At 29.1% G+C, this 17,809-nt stretch overlaps 1 protein-coding gene across 1 annotated transcript in view; it reads left to right on the top strand.

Moving 5' to 3' along the window:
* LOC136034634 (conserved oligomeric Golgi complex subunit 4-like) overlaps nt 1–17,809 on the top strand; it is a 70,068-nt gene that overhangs the window by 13,374 nt on the left and 38,885 nt on the right. The window contains exons 4-5 of the mRNA XM_065715935.1: nt 3,297–3,644; nt 4,989–5,284. Coding sequence (XP_065572007.1) covers nt 3,297–3,644; nt 4,989–5,284 — 644 coding nt within the window. The remainder of the gene's footprint in view (nt 1–3,296; nt 3,645–4,988; nt 5,285–17,809) is intronic.

Raw genomic sequence — 17,809 nt, 5'->3', positions numbered from 1 at the left:
TGTATTTTGAACTTTACTTTCCGAAAAGAGAAATGACATTCAGTCGAGCCTTTCAGAGGGTGTTGAACTAAACCAAAACACGTTATGTTTATACGGATTGTCAAAAGGGCGTAACTCAGGAATGACCGAGTATATTAATTTGGAACCTCAGGAAATGATAATGGAGATGATCAAAAAGGCGATTTTTTGCATGCTGCCATTACTAGTACAAGTACTACTACTGCTACCACTATCACCACCACACTACTTTATTTACAATATTGAGGGGAAATTAGAACTAATTCAAAAGACGCTATGTGCCTCTAAATTGTCAAAAAATTGTAACTCGAGAATTGATTTGGGTATAAAGCTGGAACTTTCAGAAAATGCTTAAAGAGGAAGATCATCTGACCAAAAGGCAATATGTGCATGCTACTACTAAGACTACTATCACTGTTAATGAAGTATAAGAACATACAGATTATCAAAAAGACATATCAGCAATGTCATAGTAACGGCTAATTGCATTGATTTTAAACTTCCGGGACTTGATGAGAGCAATGTTCAACTGACCAAAAGGCAATACGTTAATGCTACTGCTGCTACTAGGAATACTGCTATTACTATTTATAATACTACCAGTAATACCAATACTACCATACCTAATGGTAATGAAACTGAAATTTTTAAGGAATATTGATGGGGGGGGTCAGGTTGTCAAGAGGACATATTAGAAATCCTTCAGGAAGAGTTGATTGTATTAAGTTGAAACTTTCAGCGTGTGTGGACGGGGGGAAAAACCAAATGAGCTATGTGCATACTGCTACTATTGCTACTATGCAAGCTAAGAGTATTGAGGTGAAGCTTTTAAGGAATATTTATGTTAATTTTGAACTAAATCCAAAAAAAACTATGAGCATGTGGATTTTCTAAAAGGTGACACAGCAATATCGCAATGACGGCCTTCATTATCAATTTAGACGTTTAAGGCTAAGTTGTGGCGGATTTTGAACTAGCCAGAAGGCTCTATGTGTATACTATTAATGCTACTACTACAGGTACTGTAATTCATTACGCGAAATGGTATTAAGGTGAAACTTTAGGGAATATTTAGTGGAAATTATGTTCTGGTCTTGAGAAGGAATGGGGGTTGTCAGCTCTACTCAATTGATTTTCGCTCGTTTTGAGTTTGACTCGGTTATTTATTGTAATTTCTGTTCGTTTTGGGTTTAATTTATTTTTGATTGTGACTTGTGGTAGTTTTACGCTTTGAAGATTATTTGAAATGGAGTTCTGTACTTTTCTTTGCAAAACATTTTTTTGGAAAAAGGTAATTTAACTAATCAGGAAAACGTTTGGGCCCAGTATAGTTCCCTATTTCGTCCCACTCATTAGTTATGGTAATATAAAGCAATAATTGTTAATTAAACTAATACGAGGATTCTATTCTTCATAAATTACAATATTTGGATTTAGCCTTATGCGTATATTTTGGAGTCAAAGAGACGACAGTCTCTGGATTAAAAACTAATCACTAGATACACATACTCCTTTTTAAGGTTAAATAAACACTGGTAAAAAGAAAGAAAACTTGAATTTATTACTTTTTTCTTTGTAGAAACATTTAGGAATTCAGTTTTTTCGCTGTCGAATTTCCTTCGTTTTTGAATTTGGATGAGAAGGGGCTAAAACCTCACATAATGATGGTGTGCGTTAATTGCCAGTTTATTCATTATTCTATGTTGTGCTTATGGATTTTGTATTACTGTTAGATTAATACGTCACTTTTAGTTCTACATCTATAGTTATTTGGCAACACCAGAGTTAAAATACCAAAGGCATAAAATGAAAACATTTCCTCCCCCTGGCTCTATTTTAGGTCTGTTCATTCTAGAAAACCAGAATTTTCTACGATTTCTCTCCTTTGTTGCCATTCTGAACCATGAAAATAAAGCTTTTCCGTTTAGAACTTCTGTTTAAGACATGAAATGAAATATTTTTACCCCTGGACTCAATTTTAGGTCTATTCATTCCAGAAAACAAAAATTTCTACGATTTTCTTTTGGCTATTATACAACTATTAACATCTTTCTCAGTCGTAAGTTCTCTCCTTTGTTGCCACACTGAACTGTGAAGATAAACAAGCTTTTCTGTATGCCCAAAATCCGTACCAAACAATTTTAACGCCCAAATATAGTCAAGTATTTCAACATTCAGTTACAACCGTTTCCTATTGAAAAAATAAATGCTAGAGAGAATATGTCCAAATAAGGTATGAAAAATATTTTTCGAATCAGAAAAAAGTTTTGATTGATAGATCAACGAAAGGCATAAATACAAAAAAGCTGAATCTAATTGGTTTTTCTAATAATATTCTCGTGTAGTTAAGTCAATTAACGAATAATTTGAAGGGTTTAATTTTGAGGAATTTCAAAAATAAACTTATTAATATGTAGCTTAGATTTTTTTGGTGTTCAATGATATATGTTTTTTTTCAATCCCTATTTAGAAACTACATATTAAGGCTATATTCTTGTATAGTTTGATTGTTCAGTCATTTTTTTTATATATACTGTTTACTGCCAATTAATGCCAGTTTCGGTATTTTGCTACAATAATCCGAAAATTTGAACTTTCTAGAGCTACACGACGATATATTTTTTTGGCTCATTCTCTGCTGATTTTAAACTCACGATTTTTTTTTTTTTGCTGTAAAAACTGCATACCTGCATCGAACATCTTTTGCATTAAGAATTGAGTTCCCTGATTTTCCCAATTTTGTCAGACGTATGTCTGTAAGTACTTTCAAAAAATTTAAAGTTTTTCGATAAGGGTTGAATATAGATATATATTTCTAGATCATAAATATCCACTTCTCATTATAGAGTTAAGTCATTCTTTGTTATGTTGCCTCCGTAATGATAGATGTGACCAGTGTGTTGCTCTGCCCAAAACAATAGGATGTATCCCCAACTTCTGGCAAGAATACCTTTTTAAGTATGTGAAATGGATAAATATGGTTAAAGCTACGTTATGCAGCAGCATAATTTTCGCTTCTTTTGGTATAAAACTGAAATTATATCAATGGTCTTTCACCTTAAGGGGCTCTTGCCCCAAAGTATTTACTTGAATCATGGCTTCTTTCCTCTAAGTTCAGTGGAGTACTAGTTGCTCTAAATACAATTAGTAGATAAGCCTTCCCTAAAAGACTATTAGGGACACATTAAGTCATCTTTGGAAAAAAGTTTAAGATATGGCATATTGTTGTGCACAGGAGGATGTATGAATTGTCTTAGTCCTAATTTGATTTTTTTAAGGTGCAGCTACTGAGTATGCTGTAAAGCAACTGCTTGAAGCCAAAAAAAAGCTGTGTGAAGTTGTTTGTTTACGGTTTGACGAGGCTGTGAACACAAAAGATGCAGCATCAGTTGAACGCTATTTCAAAATGTTTGCAATGTTGAATATGGAAGAGGGACTGTTGAAATTCGCCAGTTACCTTTCAGAAGAAGTTTCAGTCATTGGGAAAGAAACACTTTCTCGTGCACGTTTGGAGTATGAGGAAGCAAAAGGTTCCAAAACCCCATTTGCTAACGCACTGACAAACTACTTGGAACATATTGCAAAGATAATTGACATGAGGCAACCTATAGCTGAAACATATTATGGTGAGAAAATATCTGATGATTATGATGAATGCTGATGATTCTCTATGAATAAATAGGGTAATATTTGCGATATAGGGTAGTGTTTGCGACAAGCATTGATGCTTACCGTTATTCGTCATAATAAATGTATAAAATAAATATACTGTGGTTTGACTACTTTGCAGCACTAAACAGAACTCTTTACTTGAGACTCGAGAAGTGTATTTTATACTACTCTCAGTAGCTCGTAGTGCTTCTTTAAGAAAAAAAGGGAACAGCTACATAATCCTGTCTGTGAGTAGATGAAGTTGAAAATCAATCAATTATTTTTTCTTATAGCTAATTGGAAAATTTAGAAGACCTATGCAGTTTTGTTCAATGCTTGAAAAAAGATAATTGCTGTGGTGTGGGTTTTCCGTTAGATTTCTTGGGGGTAAGGACAGTATTGAGGGAATCTGCTAGATGTGATTGCTAAAATAAATCAGTTTTAAACGTTACTTTACTATTATGTGCAGAAATTTGACATGTTCCTGATTATTTTCCTCGGAAAAACTATATTGGATTTCCAGCATAAACATACTGTAAGCGTAGTGAATCTTATAGACTGGTTTATAGAGTATGATAGACGAACCTTTAATTTGGTTAAACTTTTTTCTTGTGATGAACTCCTTGAAAATAAGCCCTCGTCAGCAATTTCAAGAATAATTGAAAAGAGCTGAACAAAAAGAAAAAAAGACGAACAAGCAAAACACAAAAGAATTGTCATTAAACAAGCACCAAACTTGTTTGGACAAGCCTTAACACATTCAAAAATGAAAAACAAAAAAAATTAAAAATAGTCTAAAATTTAAAGTCACCATAGAGTAAAAATAGTAAATGGTACAATTACTACCAACTCTCTGCAACCTCAAGCCTTCGGAGGCTAACACAATTGCACATGCTCCTCCTCCATCTCATGTTGTTCCCTCTTGCCTCCCAAGAAATTCCAATTTCCTTTAATCCTTTCTTACGACCTCTTCCCACTCCATGAGGGAATGACAGCTGCTGTTCCTAGATTGTTTTTCTATCCTTTGTCTTGTTCTTGAATTCTTTTAGCTTTGATTTTTTCCTTCACATCAAGGATCCGCTCAAATCTTACAGTTTTCCGGAGTTCTGATAAAGAATGTAACCGCTAATGCAGTGGCAACTGCTATTGTCTAAAATAGAAGCCTTAAAGCAAAAAAATGCAGAAGAGTAAGGGGTAATTGGATAAAATTTTAAAAACAATATTTGCTTAAATATTTTTTATGTCTATCTGTTGTGCATTTGGGTTATTTTCGTAGGTTCTATTCCACTCTTTATGAATGATTTTTTTTTTGTATCTAGGTCCCGGTCACCTTCTGACATTCGTTGAAGTATTGCAAAAAGAATGTGATAAGCATGCAACTGCCATTGTCAAAGCTTTTAAGGAAGCTGGACGTATTGATAGCGTTACTGAACAAATTAAAGATCATCTCAGAAATAAGTCATCGACGCTGGACAAGCCAGACTTGAAACTGCTTGCGCCTATGCTTATAGAAATCACTGTTTTAAGTGCACGGGCTGAAATGTATGCTGGATTTTTGAGAAGGCGTATTATGAATGATATTGAAGTCGGTATCAAGGACCCGGAAATAAAAAAGGTAAGGCAACAAACTTGTAGCGCTTCTAAAATTTTGAATATCCCTAGTATAGATATAGATATATACATATATATATATATATATATATATATATATATATATATATATATATATATATATATATATATATATCTATCTATATATATAAAAATAAGTTGTCTGTGGATCTGTGGATGGATCAGGTGACGTCACCTGAAAAAACTGGATCAGGTGACGTCAAAACTGAAAAAACTAAAAAAAGGCAAAAACTACAAAAAAACTAAAAACTAATAAAAAAATAAAAAAGCTAAAAAACTAAAAAAAACTAAAAAAAGGCAAAAACTACAAAAAAAACTAAAAACTAATAAAAAAGCTAAAAAACTAAAAAAACTAAAAAAAGGCAAAAACTAAAAACTAATAAAAAAAATAAAAAAGCTAATAAACTAAAAAAAATAAAAAAACTAAAAAAAGGTAAAAAACTAAAAAAACTAAAAACTAAAAAAAACTAAAAAAAAGGAAAAAACTGAAAAATAAGCTAAAATAAAGGTAAAAACCAATAAAAAACTAAAAAAAAAAACTGAAAAAACTAAAAAAAGGCAAAAACTACAAAAAAAAACTAAAAACTAATAAAAAAAGTAAAAAAGCTAAAAAACTAAAAAAACTAAAAAAAGGTAAAAAACTAAAAAAAAATAAAAAATAAAAAAAAAATTAAAAAAAGGAAAAAACTGAAAAATAAGCTAAAATAAAGGTAAAAACCAATAAAAAACTAAAAAGAAAAAAAGGAAAAAACTAAAAAAAAATTTTCATCTAAAAAACTAAAAAAAACTAAAAAAGGTAAAAACTAAAAGAACTAAAAAAGAAAAAAATAAATGACGAAACTCAAAGAGAAAGCGACCAGGACAAAAGGAATGTTCGATTAGCAATCAACAAAGCACCGGGACACAGGGAGTATAAATGACGACCAGGACATAAGTAAAAAAAAAAAACTATCTATATATATAAAAATAAGTTTTCTGTGGATCTGTGGATCGTGGATCAGGTGACGTCACCTGAAAAAACTGGATCAGGTGACGTCAAAACTGAAAAAACTAAAAAAAGGCAAAAACTACATAAAAAACTAAAAACTACATAAAAAACTAAAAACTAATAAAAAAAATAAAAAAGCTAAAAAACTAAAAAAACTAAAAAAAGGCAGAAACTACAAAAAAACTAAAAACTAATAAAAAAGCTAAAAAACTAAAAAAACTAAAAAAAAAGGCAAAAACTACAAAAAAAACTAAAAACTAATAAAAAAAATAAAATAGCTAAAAAACTAAAAAAACTAAAAAAAGGAAAAAACTGAAAAATAAGCTAAAATAAAGGTAAAAACCAATAAAAAAATAAAAAAAAAACTGAAAAAACTAAAAAAAGGCAAAAACTACAAAAAAACTAAAAACTAATAAAAAAAGTAAAAAAGCTAAAAAACTAAAAAAACTAAAAAAAGGTAAAAAACTAAAAAAAATAAAAAATAAAAAAAAACTAAAAAAAAAGGAAAAAACTGAAAAATAAGCTAACATAAAGGTAAAAACCAATAAAAAACTAAAAAGAAAAAAAGGAAAAAACTAAAAAAAATTTTCATCTAAAAAACTAAAAAAAACTAAAAAAGGTAAAAACTAAAAGAACTAAAAAAGAAAAAAATAAATGACGGCACTCAAAGAGAAAGCGACCAGGACAAAAGGAATGTTCGATTAGCAATCAACAAAGCACCGGGACACAGGGAGTATAAATGACGACCAGGACATAAGTAAAAAAAAAATTAACAAAACTAAAAAGAAGGTAAAAACTACAAAAAAACTAAAAAGAAAAAAAAACTAAAAACTAATAAAAAAACTAAAAAATCTAAAAATCTAAATAAACTAAAAAAGAAAAAAAAGGAAAAAAATAAAGGAGAAAAACAAAACTAAAAAACGAATGTATATACAGACCGGTACACCGGGATACAAATGACGACCGGGACACAGGGAATATAAATGACGACCGGGACACAGGGACACAACTACAACGGGGACACCGGGGGAAACAGGGGGATATAAATGACGACCGGGACAAAAAAACTAAAAAGAAAAAAAAACTAAAAACTAATAAAAAAACTAAAAAATCTAAATAAGCTAAAAAAGAAAAAAAAGGAAAAAAATAAAGGAGAAAAACAAAACTAAAAAACGAATGTATATACAGACCGGGACACCGGGATACAAATGACGACCGGGACACAGGGAATATAAATGACGACCGGGACACAGGGACACAACTACAACGGGGACACCGGGGGAAACAGGGGGATGTAAATGACGACCGGGACACCGGGACAGGGGATGGTCGATTAGCAATCACCTCAAGAGTCGGTAAACCTGACAATCTATTTATATGCAAAGACAATGGGACAGCAAAGAATGTTGTATATTCGCAAGTTTTACGTAGTTAAAACCATATATATATATATATATATATATATATATATATATATATATATATATATATATATATATATATATATCTATCTATATTCACAGGTGGGACATAGGGACACAACTACAATGGCGCGTAACTATTATGGCGCGTAACGACTTACGCGCGCGGGGGGGCTTGGGGGGGGACGCGAAGCGCCCCCACCAACTAGGTGTTGGGGTGGCGCGAAGCGCCACCCCAACAGCTAGTATATATATATATATATTCTTGTAGCGCTTCTAAATTTTGAATATCCCTAGTATATCTATCTATATATATAAAAATAAGTTGTCTGTGGATCTGTGGATGGATCAGGTAACGTCACCTGAAAAAACTGGATCAGGTGACGTCAAAACTGAAAAAACTAAAAAAAGGCAAAAACTACAAAAAAAACTAAAAACTAATAAAAAAAATAAAAAAGCTAAAAAACTAAAAAAACTAAAAAAACTAAAAAAAAGGTAAAAAACTAAAAAAACTAAAAACTAAAAAAAACTAAAAAAAAGGAAAAAACTGAAAAATAAGCTAAAATAAAGGTAAAAACCAATAAAAAACTAAAAAAAAAACCGAAAAAACTAAAAAAAGGCAAAAACTACAAAAAAAAACTAAAAACTAATAAAAAAAGTAAAAAAGCTAAAAAACTAAAAAAACTAAAAAAAGGTCAAAAACTAAAAAAAATAAAAAATAAAAAAAAACTAAAAAAAAGGAAAAAACTAAAAAAACTAAAAAAAAGGAAAAAACTACAAAAAAAACTAAAAACTAATAAAAAAAATAAAAAAGCTAAAAAACTAAAAAAAACTAAAAAAAGGTAAAAAACTAAAAAAACTAAAAACTAAAAAAAAACTAAAAAAAAGGAAAAAACTGAAAAATAAGCTAAAATAAAGGTAAAAACCAATAAAAAACTAAAAAAAACTGAAAAAACTAAAAAAAGGCAAAAACTACAAAAAAAACTAAAAACTAATAAAAAAAAGTAAAAAAGCTAAAAAACTAAAAAAACTAAAAAAAGGTAAAAAACTAAAAAAAATAAAAAATAAAAAAAAACTAAAAAAAAGGAAAAAACTGAAAAATAAGCTAAAATAAAGGTAAAAACCAATAAAAAACTAAAAAGAAAAAAAGGAAAAAACTAAAAAAAATTTTCATCTAAAAAACTAAAAAAAACTAAAAAAGGTAAAAACTAGATTAAAGTAATTCGAAAAAAGAAAAATGGTAAAAAACTAAAAAAAAACTAAAAAGAAAAAACTAAAAAAAAAATTCAAAATTGAAAAAATAAAAAAAAGAAAAAACCCAAAAAGAAAAAATATAAAAAAATAAAAAAGATAAAAAACTAAAAAAAACTAAAAAAGCTAAAAAACTAAAAAAAAAGAAAAACTAAACAAACTGGGAATTGCACAAATATTTCAATATATTTTGACAATATATATAAAAATAAGTTGTCTGTCCATTACGCCAGATTATATCTTCTATATATATAAAAGAAAACAAACTAGAATGTAAAAACTGGAAATTGCATAAATATTTCGAAATATTTTGACAATAGGTTAAAGTAATTCGAAAAAACAAAAATGGTAAAAAACTAAAAACAAAACTAAAAAGAAAAAACTAAAAAAAAACTAAATAAAAAATTAAAAAAAGAAAAAAACTTAAAAAGGAAAAATGTAAAAAAAATAAAAAGGTAAAAAACTAAAAAGAAAAAAAAACTAAAAAAAACCTAAACAGCTAAAAAAAAAGAAAAAACTAAAAAAACTGGGAATTCCACAAATGTTTCAATATATTTTGACAAAAGATTAAGGTAATTCGAAAACCTTAAAACAGATACCCAAAATTTTGAGGTTTATTATCAATAAAAAAAAGAAACTTAAAAAAGAAAAACTAAAAAAGAAAAAAATAAGAAAAGAAAAAACTATAAAAGAAAAAAAACTGAAATGAAACTGTATCTATATATCTATATAAATGACGACCAGGACACTCTAAGAGAAATTACAGACTGGGATACCGGGACACAAATGACGACCGGGACACAGGGAATATAAATGACGACCTGGACACAGGGATACAACTCCAACGGGGACGCCGGGGGCACAGGGGGATATATAGATGACGACGGGGACACAGGGAATGTTCGATTAGCAATCACCATCAACAAAGCTCAAGGGCAATCGTTAGAAAAATGCGGTATAGATATGAATACGAATTGTTTTCCCATGGACAATTATTATGTTGCATGTTCAAGAGTTGGTAAACCTGACAATCTATTTATATGGACAGACAATAGGACAGCGAAGAATGTTGTATATTCGCAAGTTTTACGTAGTTAAATATATATCTATATATATAAAAATAAGTTGTCTGTGTGTGGATCTGTGGATCAGGTGACGTCATGTTTGTCCGCATATGACGTCTGAATTATTTCACACTAATACAAAAGAAGAAAAAAACTAAAAAAGGTAAAAACTACAAAAAAAACTAAAAAGAAAAAAAAACTAAAAAAGCTGAAAAACTAAAAAAAACTAAAAAAAGGTAAAAATCTAATAACTAAAAAAAACTGAAAAAAATAAAAAAAAGGCAAAAACTACAAAAAAAATAAAAACTAATAAAAAAATAAAAAAGCTAAAAAACTAAAAAAACTAAAAAAAAACTAAAAAAAGGTAAAAAACTAAAAAAAACTAAAAACTAAAAAAGAAAAAAACTAAAAAAAAGGAAAAAACTGAAAAATAAAAGAGAAAAAGAAAACTAAAAAAAATATGAATAAATATATATAATGACGACCAGGACATAAGTAAAAAAAAAAAACTAAAAAAACTAAAAAAATGGTAAAAACTACAAAAAAACTAAAAACTAATAAAAAAACTAAAAAATCTAAAAATCTAAATAAACTAAAAAAGAAAAAAAAGAAAAAAGGAAAAAAATAAAGGAGAAAAACAAAACTAAAAAACGAATGTATATACAGACCGGGACACCGGGATACAAATGACGACCGGGACACAGGGAATATAAATGACGACCGGGACACAGGGACATAACTACAAAGGGGACGCCGGGGTGCACAGGGGGATATATAAATGACGATGGCGACTCAGGGAATGGTCGATTAGCAATCACCATCAACAAAGCTCAAGGGCAATCATTAGAATCATGAGGTATAGATCTGAATACGGATTGTTTTCCCATGGACCATTATATGTTGCATGTTCAAGAGTCGGTAAACCTGAAAATCTATTTATATGCACAGACAATGGGACAGCATAGAATGTTGTATATTCGCAAGTTTTACGTAGTTAAAAACATATATATATATATATATATATATATATATATATATATATATATATATATATATATATATATATATATATATATATATATATCTATATTCACAGGTGGGACATAGGGACACAACTACAATGGCGCGTAACCAATATGGCGCGTAACGACTTACGCGCGCGGGGGGGCTTGGGGGGGGGGCGCGAAGCGCCCCCACCAACTAGGTGTTGGGGTGGCGCGAAGCGCCACCCCAACAGCTAGTATATATATATATATATATATATATATATATATATATATATATATATATATATCATGAAAAGAGAAATCACCAATGCTACAGCACAAACACAAAAAAAAAAAAAAAAAAAAAAAGACAGAAGGAGAAAAGGAAGACTGTTTTCCTAAATTAGTGATTAATATAGACCAGCACTTGAATGAGGCCTTAACCCTACTCATCCATACAATCACATAGGTCAAACAGCATAGCCACACACAATCAACCATAAAGAATAATCCATGGACAGGCAGTCATGTCGTCAATAAGTATAAGTCGTCATTTACCAAACCATAGAAAAAATAATATAGACAAATAATTCAGAGGCAACACCCAACATAAGGGCTCATCAGGAGAATACACTGGCCTATATAGGGTTTCGCCACTCTAAATTCTCTACCCAGCACAGTGTTGTGGCTACCACAGAATATCCATGGCATCCCCGCGTCAGGTATCACCCCCAAAATACATGTCCATGAAAAAAAAAACAGCAAATGTAAAACAACCAAGTAAAACCAAAACAAGCTTATCCTGTTAATATATCCCTCCCTTTAGCAACAATAGGTAAACTAAATATTATAAATTTTACCAAATCACAAATATTAACACATTGCAAAAAACCTGAATGAACTAAACAATTATATAATTCATCTTTACCATGTGGCTAATTTTTTAAAAATTCCGCTCAAATAGAAACACAATTCAAAATAAATGGCGCTGTGACAACATTTCTCGAACCTCCGAAATTAGTCAAAAATTTCTTTAAGTATTTCTAGATAATTCTTTTGATATTTATTTAAAAGTTCGTTATAATGAAAACTAAATTTTTTAAATTGCCAAGTTAATTTATTTGCAGAAAAACCTCTTGATATCAATTTTTGGCTTAAGATTTTACATCTATTTTTAAAATCAATATAATTACTACAAATCCTTGCATAACGAAGTAACTGTGAGAAAAACGCTGAATATGTGATATTTGAGTGTATATTACTTTCAGGGAATGGGAAACTAATCACTTCAAAATCAAAATCATCCGTTTTATTATACATTTTAAAACTTAATTTATTATTATCACAAATATTAATATTTAAATCTAAGAAATGATCTTCATGACCAGCGCCATGACTAGGCTCAAGAATAAGCTCTGATGGATATATATTTTTAGAAATATCAATGAAATCCTTACAATTTAAGACCAAAATATCATCTAAATATCTTTTATTATTTGACAAAGCATGTTTTAAATTAATTGGATTATTCTTATCCATCATATATTTATATTCTAGTTGACTTAAAAACAAGTCAGCTATAAATGGGCTGTCATTCCCCCCCATGGGAATTCCCATAATTTGCTTGTACAAATCACCCCCAAATCTTATATAAGTATTGTATAAAACAAATTCCAATAACTCAAAAATCATATCCAAGCTGTAACATCTCAAGTTAACTGTAGTACTAAAGCAGTTTGTCCATATGGCTTTTTTATTATAACTGTCTATTTTTAAGAACCTTTTACTAGATAAGAGGAAAGATTTCTTTATAACAGTTTTTAAATTATCTAACACTAAATTGAGTGATAAATTAGTATACATTGTCGCAAAATCGAAAGACTCAATTCTTTTAGCTGAAACCATTGTTAAAGAATCTATCACCTGCAGTGAATTATTAACACTCCAATATGGATTAAAATTCGAAAATTTTTTAATACCAGAACAATAGGTTTTAAGTTTATTTACAATTTCCTTTAAAATTAAAGAGAGGTCAGTAGCAGCAATGCGGGTTGGACATTTAGCTGCTCCAGCAATAAACCGTGGTTTAGGGGGATTCTTATGAAATTTTACAGTCCAATATAGGAAAGGGAACTTTTTATCATTGTCATTTATTTTAATATTAAAATTTTTAAAAAGTATTTCTTCAGTCTTTTCAATTAAATTCTCATCCTCTATATTTACCTTTTCATAAACATTAGTTGTGCCTAACTCCCTTTTTAAGATATCACAATACAGCTTCTGACAAATTATGGCAAAATTATTATTAGCTTTATCCACTGGCACAATTACAAATTCATTCTTTAGATTAGCAATTGCTTGTTTAATCTTCGCATTATAAAATAATGATTTAGTGTTACTATTTTTTAAGTTAGAATATATTTTATTTCTTACTCTACTAATAATTAAATTCTTCCAACTTTGAAAACTCTCTTTATTTTTATTCTCTTTCTTACACCACTTATCAATAAATAAATCAAAATCATTTTCCAAGCCATCAAGAACACTCGATGGTTTCAGATGATGAGAAAGACGGAAATTTGCCCCTTTATTCATTATAATTTGAAGATCATCTTGCTTTATTATTGACAAGTCCCCTGTTATAACATGTTTGTAAGTAGGATTTACAAATAGGCCAAGTTGCTTACAATTACAAACCGGTTTCCAATTTATATCGCTATCTAGTTTTTTTAGTATTAAATTATAATTAAAAATAATTTGCCCAATAGTTTTTGAAAATTTATAAGTTAAAACTGGACTATCATTATAATTTAAATTACTAGGAAGGGCCTGTTTCACATGCCGCTGATTTAAAATTTCTGGTAAATTAATATCTTCAATCTGCTTACAAGTAAAATTAATAGGTAAATATAATCTGTTATCCTTATTACTAATCTTATCGAACTTTTTCTTTTTTGAAATAAATTTCGTTTTAGATAGAATGCAAATTGTATCACATATTACTTTAAAATTATAATCAAGAGCTGTATTATTCTTCACAATCCAGAAAAGTTTGATTAAATTCCTCTTGGATAAATTATTTAGACACTTTATTACAGAAATCATACCCCTAGATTCAAGTAGCTGGCATAGATCTATAGAAAGCATATGTACATCTAATTCATTTTTTCTATTATTTTTCCTATGTCCTCTCGATCGTTTTTTACGTTTGGCAATTAACATATAATTGCCCATGGAAAAACAATCCGTATTCAGATCTATACCTCATTATTCTAATGATTCTAATGAAATTAGCATACTTTTTTTTTAATTTTTTTTCTTTTTTAATTTTTTACCTTTTTTAGTCTTTTAGCTATTTTAGTTTTTTTAGTAGTTTCTTTTTATTTATTTTTTTGTAGTTTTTATCTTTTTTAGTTTTTTTTCTTCTTTTATATTCAAGGTTCGAACCTGGAACCTCTCGGACCTAAAACCTGAAGCATAACGCTCTACCAACTCAGCTTCTTCAGCTTGTATACATCCGTTTTTGAATTGGTGTATGATGAAATAATTTAGACGGCATATGCGGACAGACAGACAAACAACTGATTTTTATATATATATAGATTTTATTTTTTTTGTTTTCTTTTTCTCGTTTATTTTTAAGTTTTTTTCCTTTTTTTAGTTTTTTTTTCTTTTTCAGTTTACATACAGCTCATTCCTTATAATGACGTCACTCGACAGACAGACAACTTATTTTTATATATAGACTAGCTGTTGGGGTGGCGCTTCGCGCCACCCCAAAACCTAGTTGGAGGGGGCGCTTCGCCCCCCCCAAGCCCCCCCGCGCATGTATGTCGTTACGCGCCATTGTAGTTGGGTCCCTGTGTCCCACCTGTGAATATATATATATATATATATATATATATATATATATATATATATATATATATATATATATATATATATATATATACATATACTAGTATATATACATATATATATATATATATATGTATATATATATATATATATATATATATATATATATATATATATATATATATATATATATATATATATATATATATATATATATATATATATATATATACTAGCTGTTGGGGTGGCGCTTCGCGCCACCCCAACACCTAGTTGGTGGGGGCGCTTCGCGCCCCCCCCCCAAGCCCCCCCGCGCGCGTAAGTCGTTACGCGCCATAATAGTTACGCGCCATTGTAGTTGTGTCCCTATGTCCCACCTGTGAATATAGATAGATATATATATATATATATATATATATATATATATATATATATATATATATATATATATATATATATATATATATATATATATATATATATATGGTTTTAACTACGTAAAACTTGCAAATATACAACATTCTTTGCTGTCCCATTGTCTTTGCATATAAATAGATTGTCAGGTTTACCGACTCTTGAACATGCAACATATAATGGTCCATGGGAAAACAATCTGTATTCAGATCTATACCTCATGATTCTAATGATTGCCCTTGAGCTTTGTTGATGGTGATTGCTAATCGACCATTCCCTGTCCCGGTGTCCCGGTCGTCATTTACATCCCCCTGTTTCCCCCGGTGTCCCCGTTGTAGTTGTGTCCCTGTGTCCCGGTCGTCATTTATATTCCCTGTGTCCCGGTCGTCATTTGTATCCCGGTGTCCCGGTCTGTATATACATTCGTTTTTTAGTTTTGTTTTTCTCCTTTATTTTTTTCCTTTTTTTTTCTTTTTTAGCTTATTTAGATTTTTAGATTTTTTAGTTTTTTTATTAGTTTTTAGTTTTTTTTTCTTTTTAGTTTTTTTGTCCCGGTCGTCATTTATATCCCCCTGTTTCCCCCAGTGTCCCCGTTGTAGTTGTGTCCCTGTGTCCCGGTCGTCATTTTTATTCCCTGTGTCCCGGTCGTCATTTGTATCCCGGTGTACCGGTCTGTATATACATTCGTTTTTTAGTTTTGTTTTTCTCCTTTATTTTTTTCCTTTTTTTTTTCTTTTTTAGTTTATTTAGATTTTTAGATTTTTTAGTTTTTTTTATTAGTTTTTAGTTTTTTTTTCTTTTTTAGTTTTTTTGTAGTTTTTACCTTCTTTTTAGTTTTGTTAATTTTTTTTTTTACTTATGTCCTGGTCGTCATTTATACTCCCTGTGTCCCGGTGCTTTGTTGATTGCTAATCGAACATTCCTTTTGTCCTGGTCGCTTTCTCTTTGAGTGTCGTCATTTAGTTTTTTAGCTTTTTTACTTTTTTTATTAGTTTTTAGTTTTTTTGTAGTTTTTGCCTTTTTTTAGTTTTTTCAGTTTTTTTTTTAGTTTTTTATTGGTTTTTACCTTTATTTTAGCTTATTTTTCAGTTTTTTCCTTTTTTTTAGTTTTTTTTAGTTTTTAGTTTTTTTAGTTTTTTACCTTTTTTTAGTTTTTTTAGTTTTTTACCTTTTTTTAGTTTTTTTAGTTTTTTTAGTTTTTTAGCTTTTTTATTTTTTTTATTAGTTTTCAGTTTTTTTTGTAGTTTTTGCCTTTTTTTTAGTTTTTTTAGTTTTTTAGCTTTTTTATTAGTTTTTAGTTTTTTTTTGTAGTTTTTGCCTTTTTTTAGTTTTTTAGCTTTTTCATTTTTTTTATTAGTTTTTAGTTTTTTTTGTAGTTTTTGCCTTTTTTTAGTTTTTTCAGTTTTGACGTCACCTGATCCAGTTTTTTCAGGTGACGTCACCTGATCCACGATCCACAGATCCACAGACAACTTATTTTTATATATATAGATAGTTTTTTTTTTTACTTATGTCCTGGTCGTCATTTATACTCCCTGTGTCCCGGTGCTTTGTTGATTGCTAATCGAACATTCCTTTTGTCCTGGTCGCTTTCTCTTTGAGTTTCGTCATTTATTTTTTTCTTTTTTAGTTCTTTTAGTTTTTACCTTTTTTAGTTTTTTTTAGTTTTTTAGATGAAAATTTTTTTAGTTTTTTCCTTTTTTTCTTTTTAGTTTTTTATTGGTTTTTACCTTTATTTTAGCTTATTTTTCAGTTTTTTCCTTTTTTTAGTTTTTTTTATTTTTTATTTTTTTTTAGTTTTTTACCTTTTTTTAGTTTTTTTAGTTTTTTTAGTTTTTTAGCTTTTTTACTTTTTTTATTAGTTTTTAGTTTTTTTTGTAGTTTTTGCCTTTTTTTAGTTTTTTCAGTTTTTTTTTTAGTTTTTTATTGGTTTTTACCTTTATTTTAGCTTATTTTTCAGTTTTTTCCTTTTTTTTTAGTTTTTTTTAGTTTTTAGTTTTTTTTAGTTTTTTACCTTTTTTTAGTTTTTTTTAGTTTTTTTAGTTTTTTAGCTTTTTTATTTTTTTTATTAGTTTTTAGTTTTTTTTGTAGTTTTTGCCTTTTTTTAGTTTTTTTAGTTTTTTAGCTTTTTTATTAGTTTTTAGTTTTTTTGTAGTTTTTGCCTTTTTTTAGTTTTTTTAGTTTTTTAGCTTTTTTATTTTTTTTATTAGTTTTTAGTTTTTTTGTAGTTTTTGCCTTTTTTTAGTTTTTTCAATTTTGACGTCACCTGATCCAGTTTTTTCAGGTGACGTCACCTGATCCACACATCCACAGACAGACAGACAACTTATTTTTATATATATAGAAGATATATATATATATATATATATATATACATATACTAGTTGGTGGGGCGCTTCGCGCCCCCCAAGCCCCCCGCGCGCGCGTAAGTCGTTACGCGCCATATTAGTTACGCGCCATTGTAGCTGTGTCCCTGTGTCCCACCTTTGAATAGAGATAGATATAAATATATATTTTTAACTACGT

This window comes from Artemia franciscana, chromosome 13 (assembly GCF_032884065.1).
Source record: "Artemia franciscana chromosome 13, ASM3288406v1, whole genome shotgun sequence".
Taxonomy (NCBI): domain Eukaryota; kingdom Metazoa; phylum Arthropoda; class Branchiopoda; order Anostraca; family Artemiidae; genus Artemia; species Artemia franciscana.
This window is presented reverse-complemented; position numbering and strand designations above follow the sequence as displayed.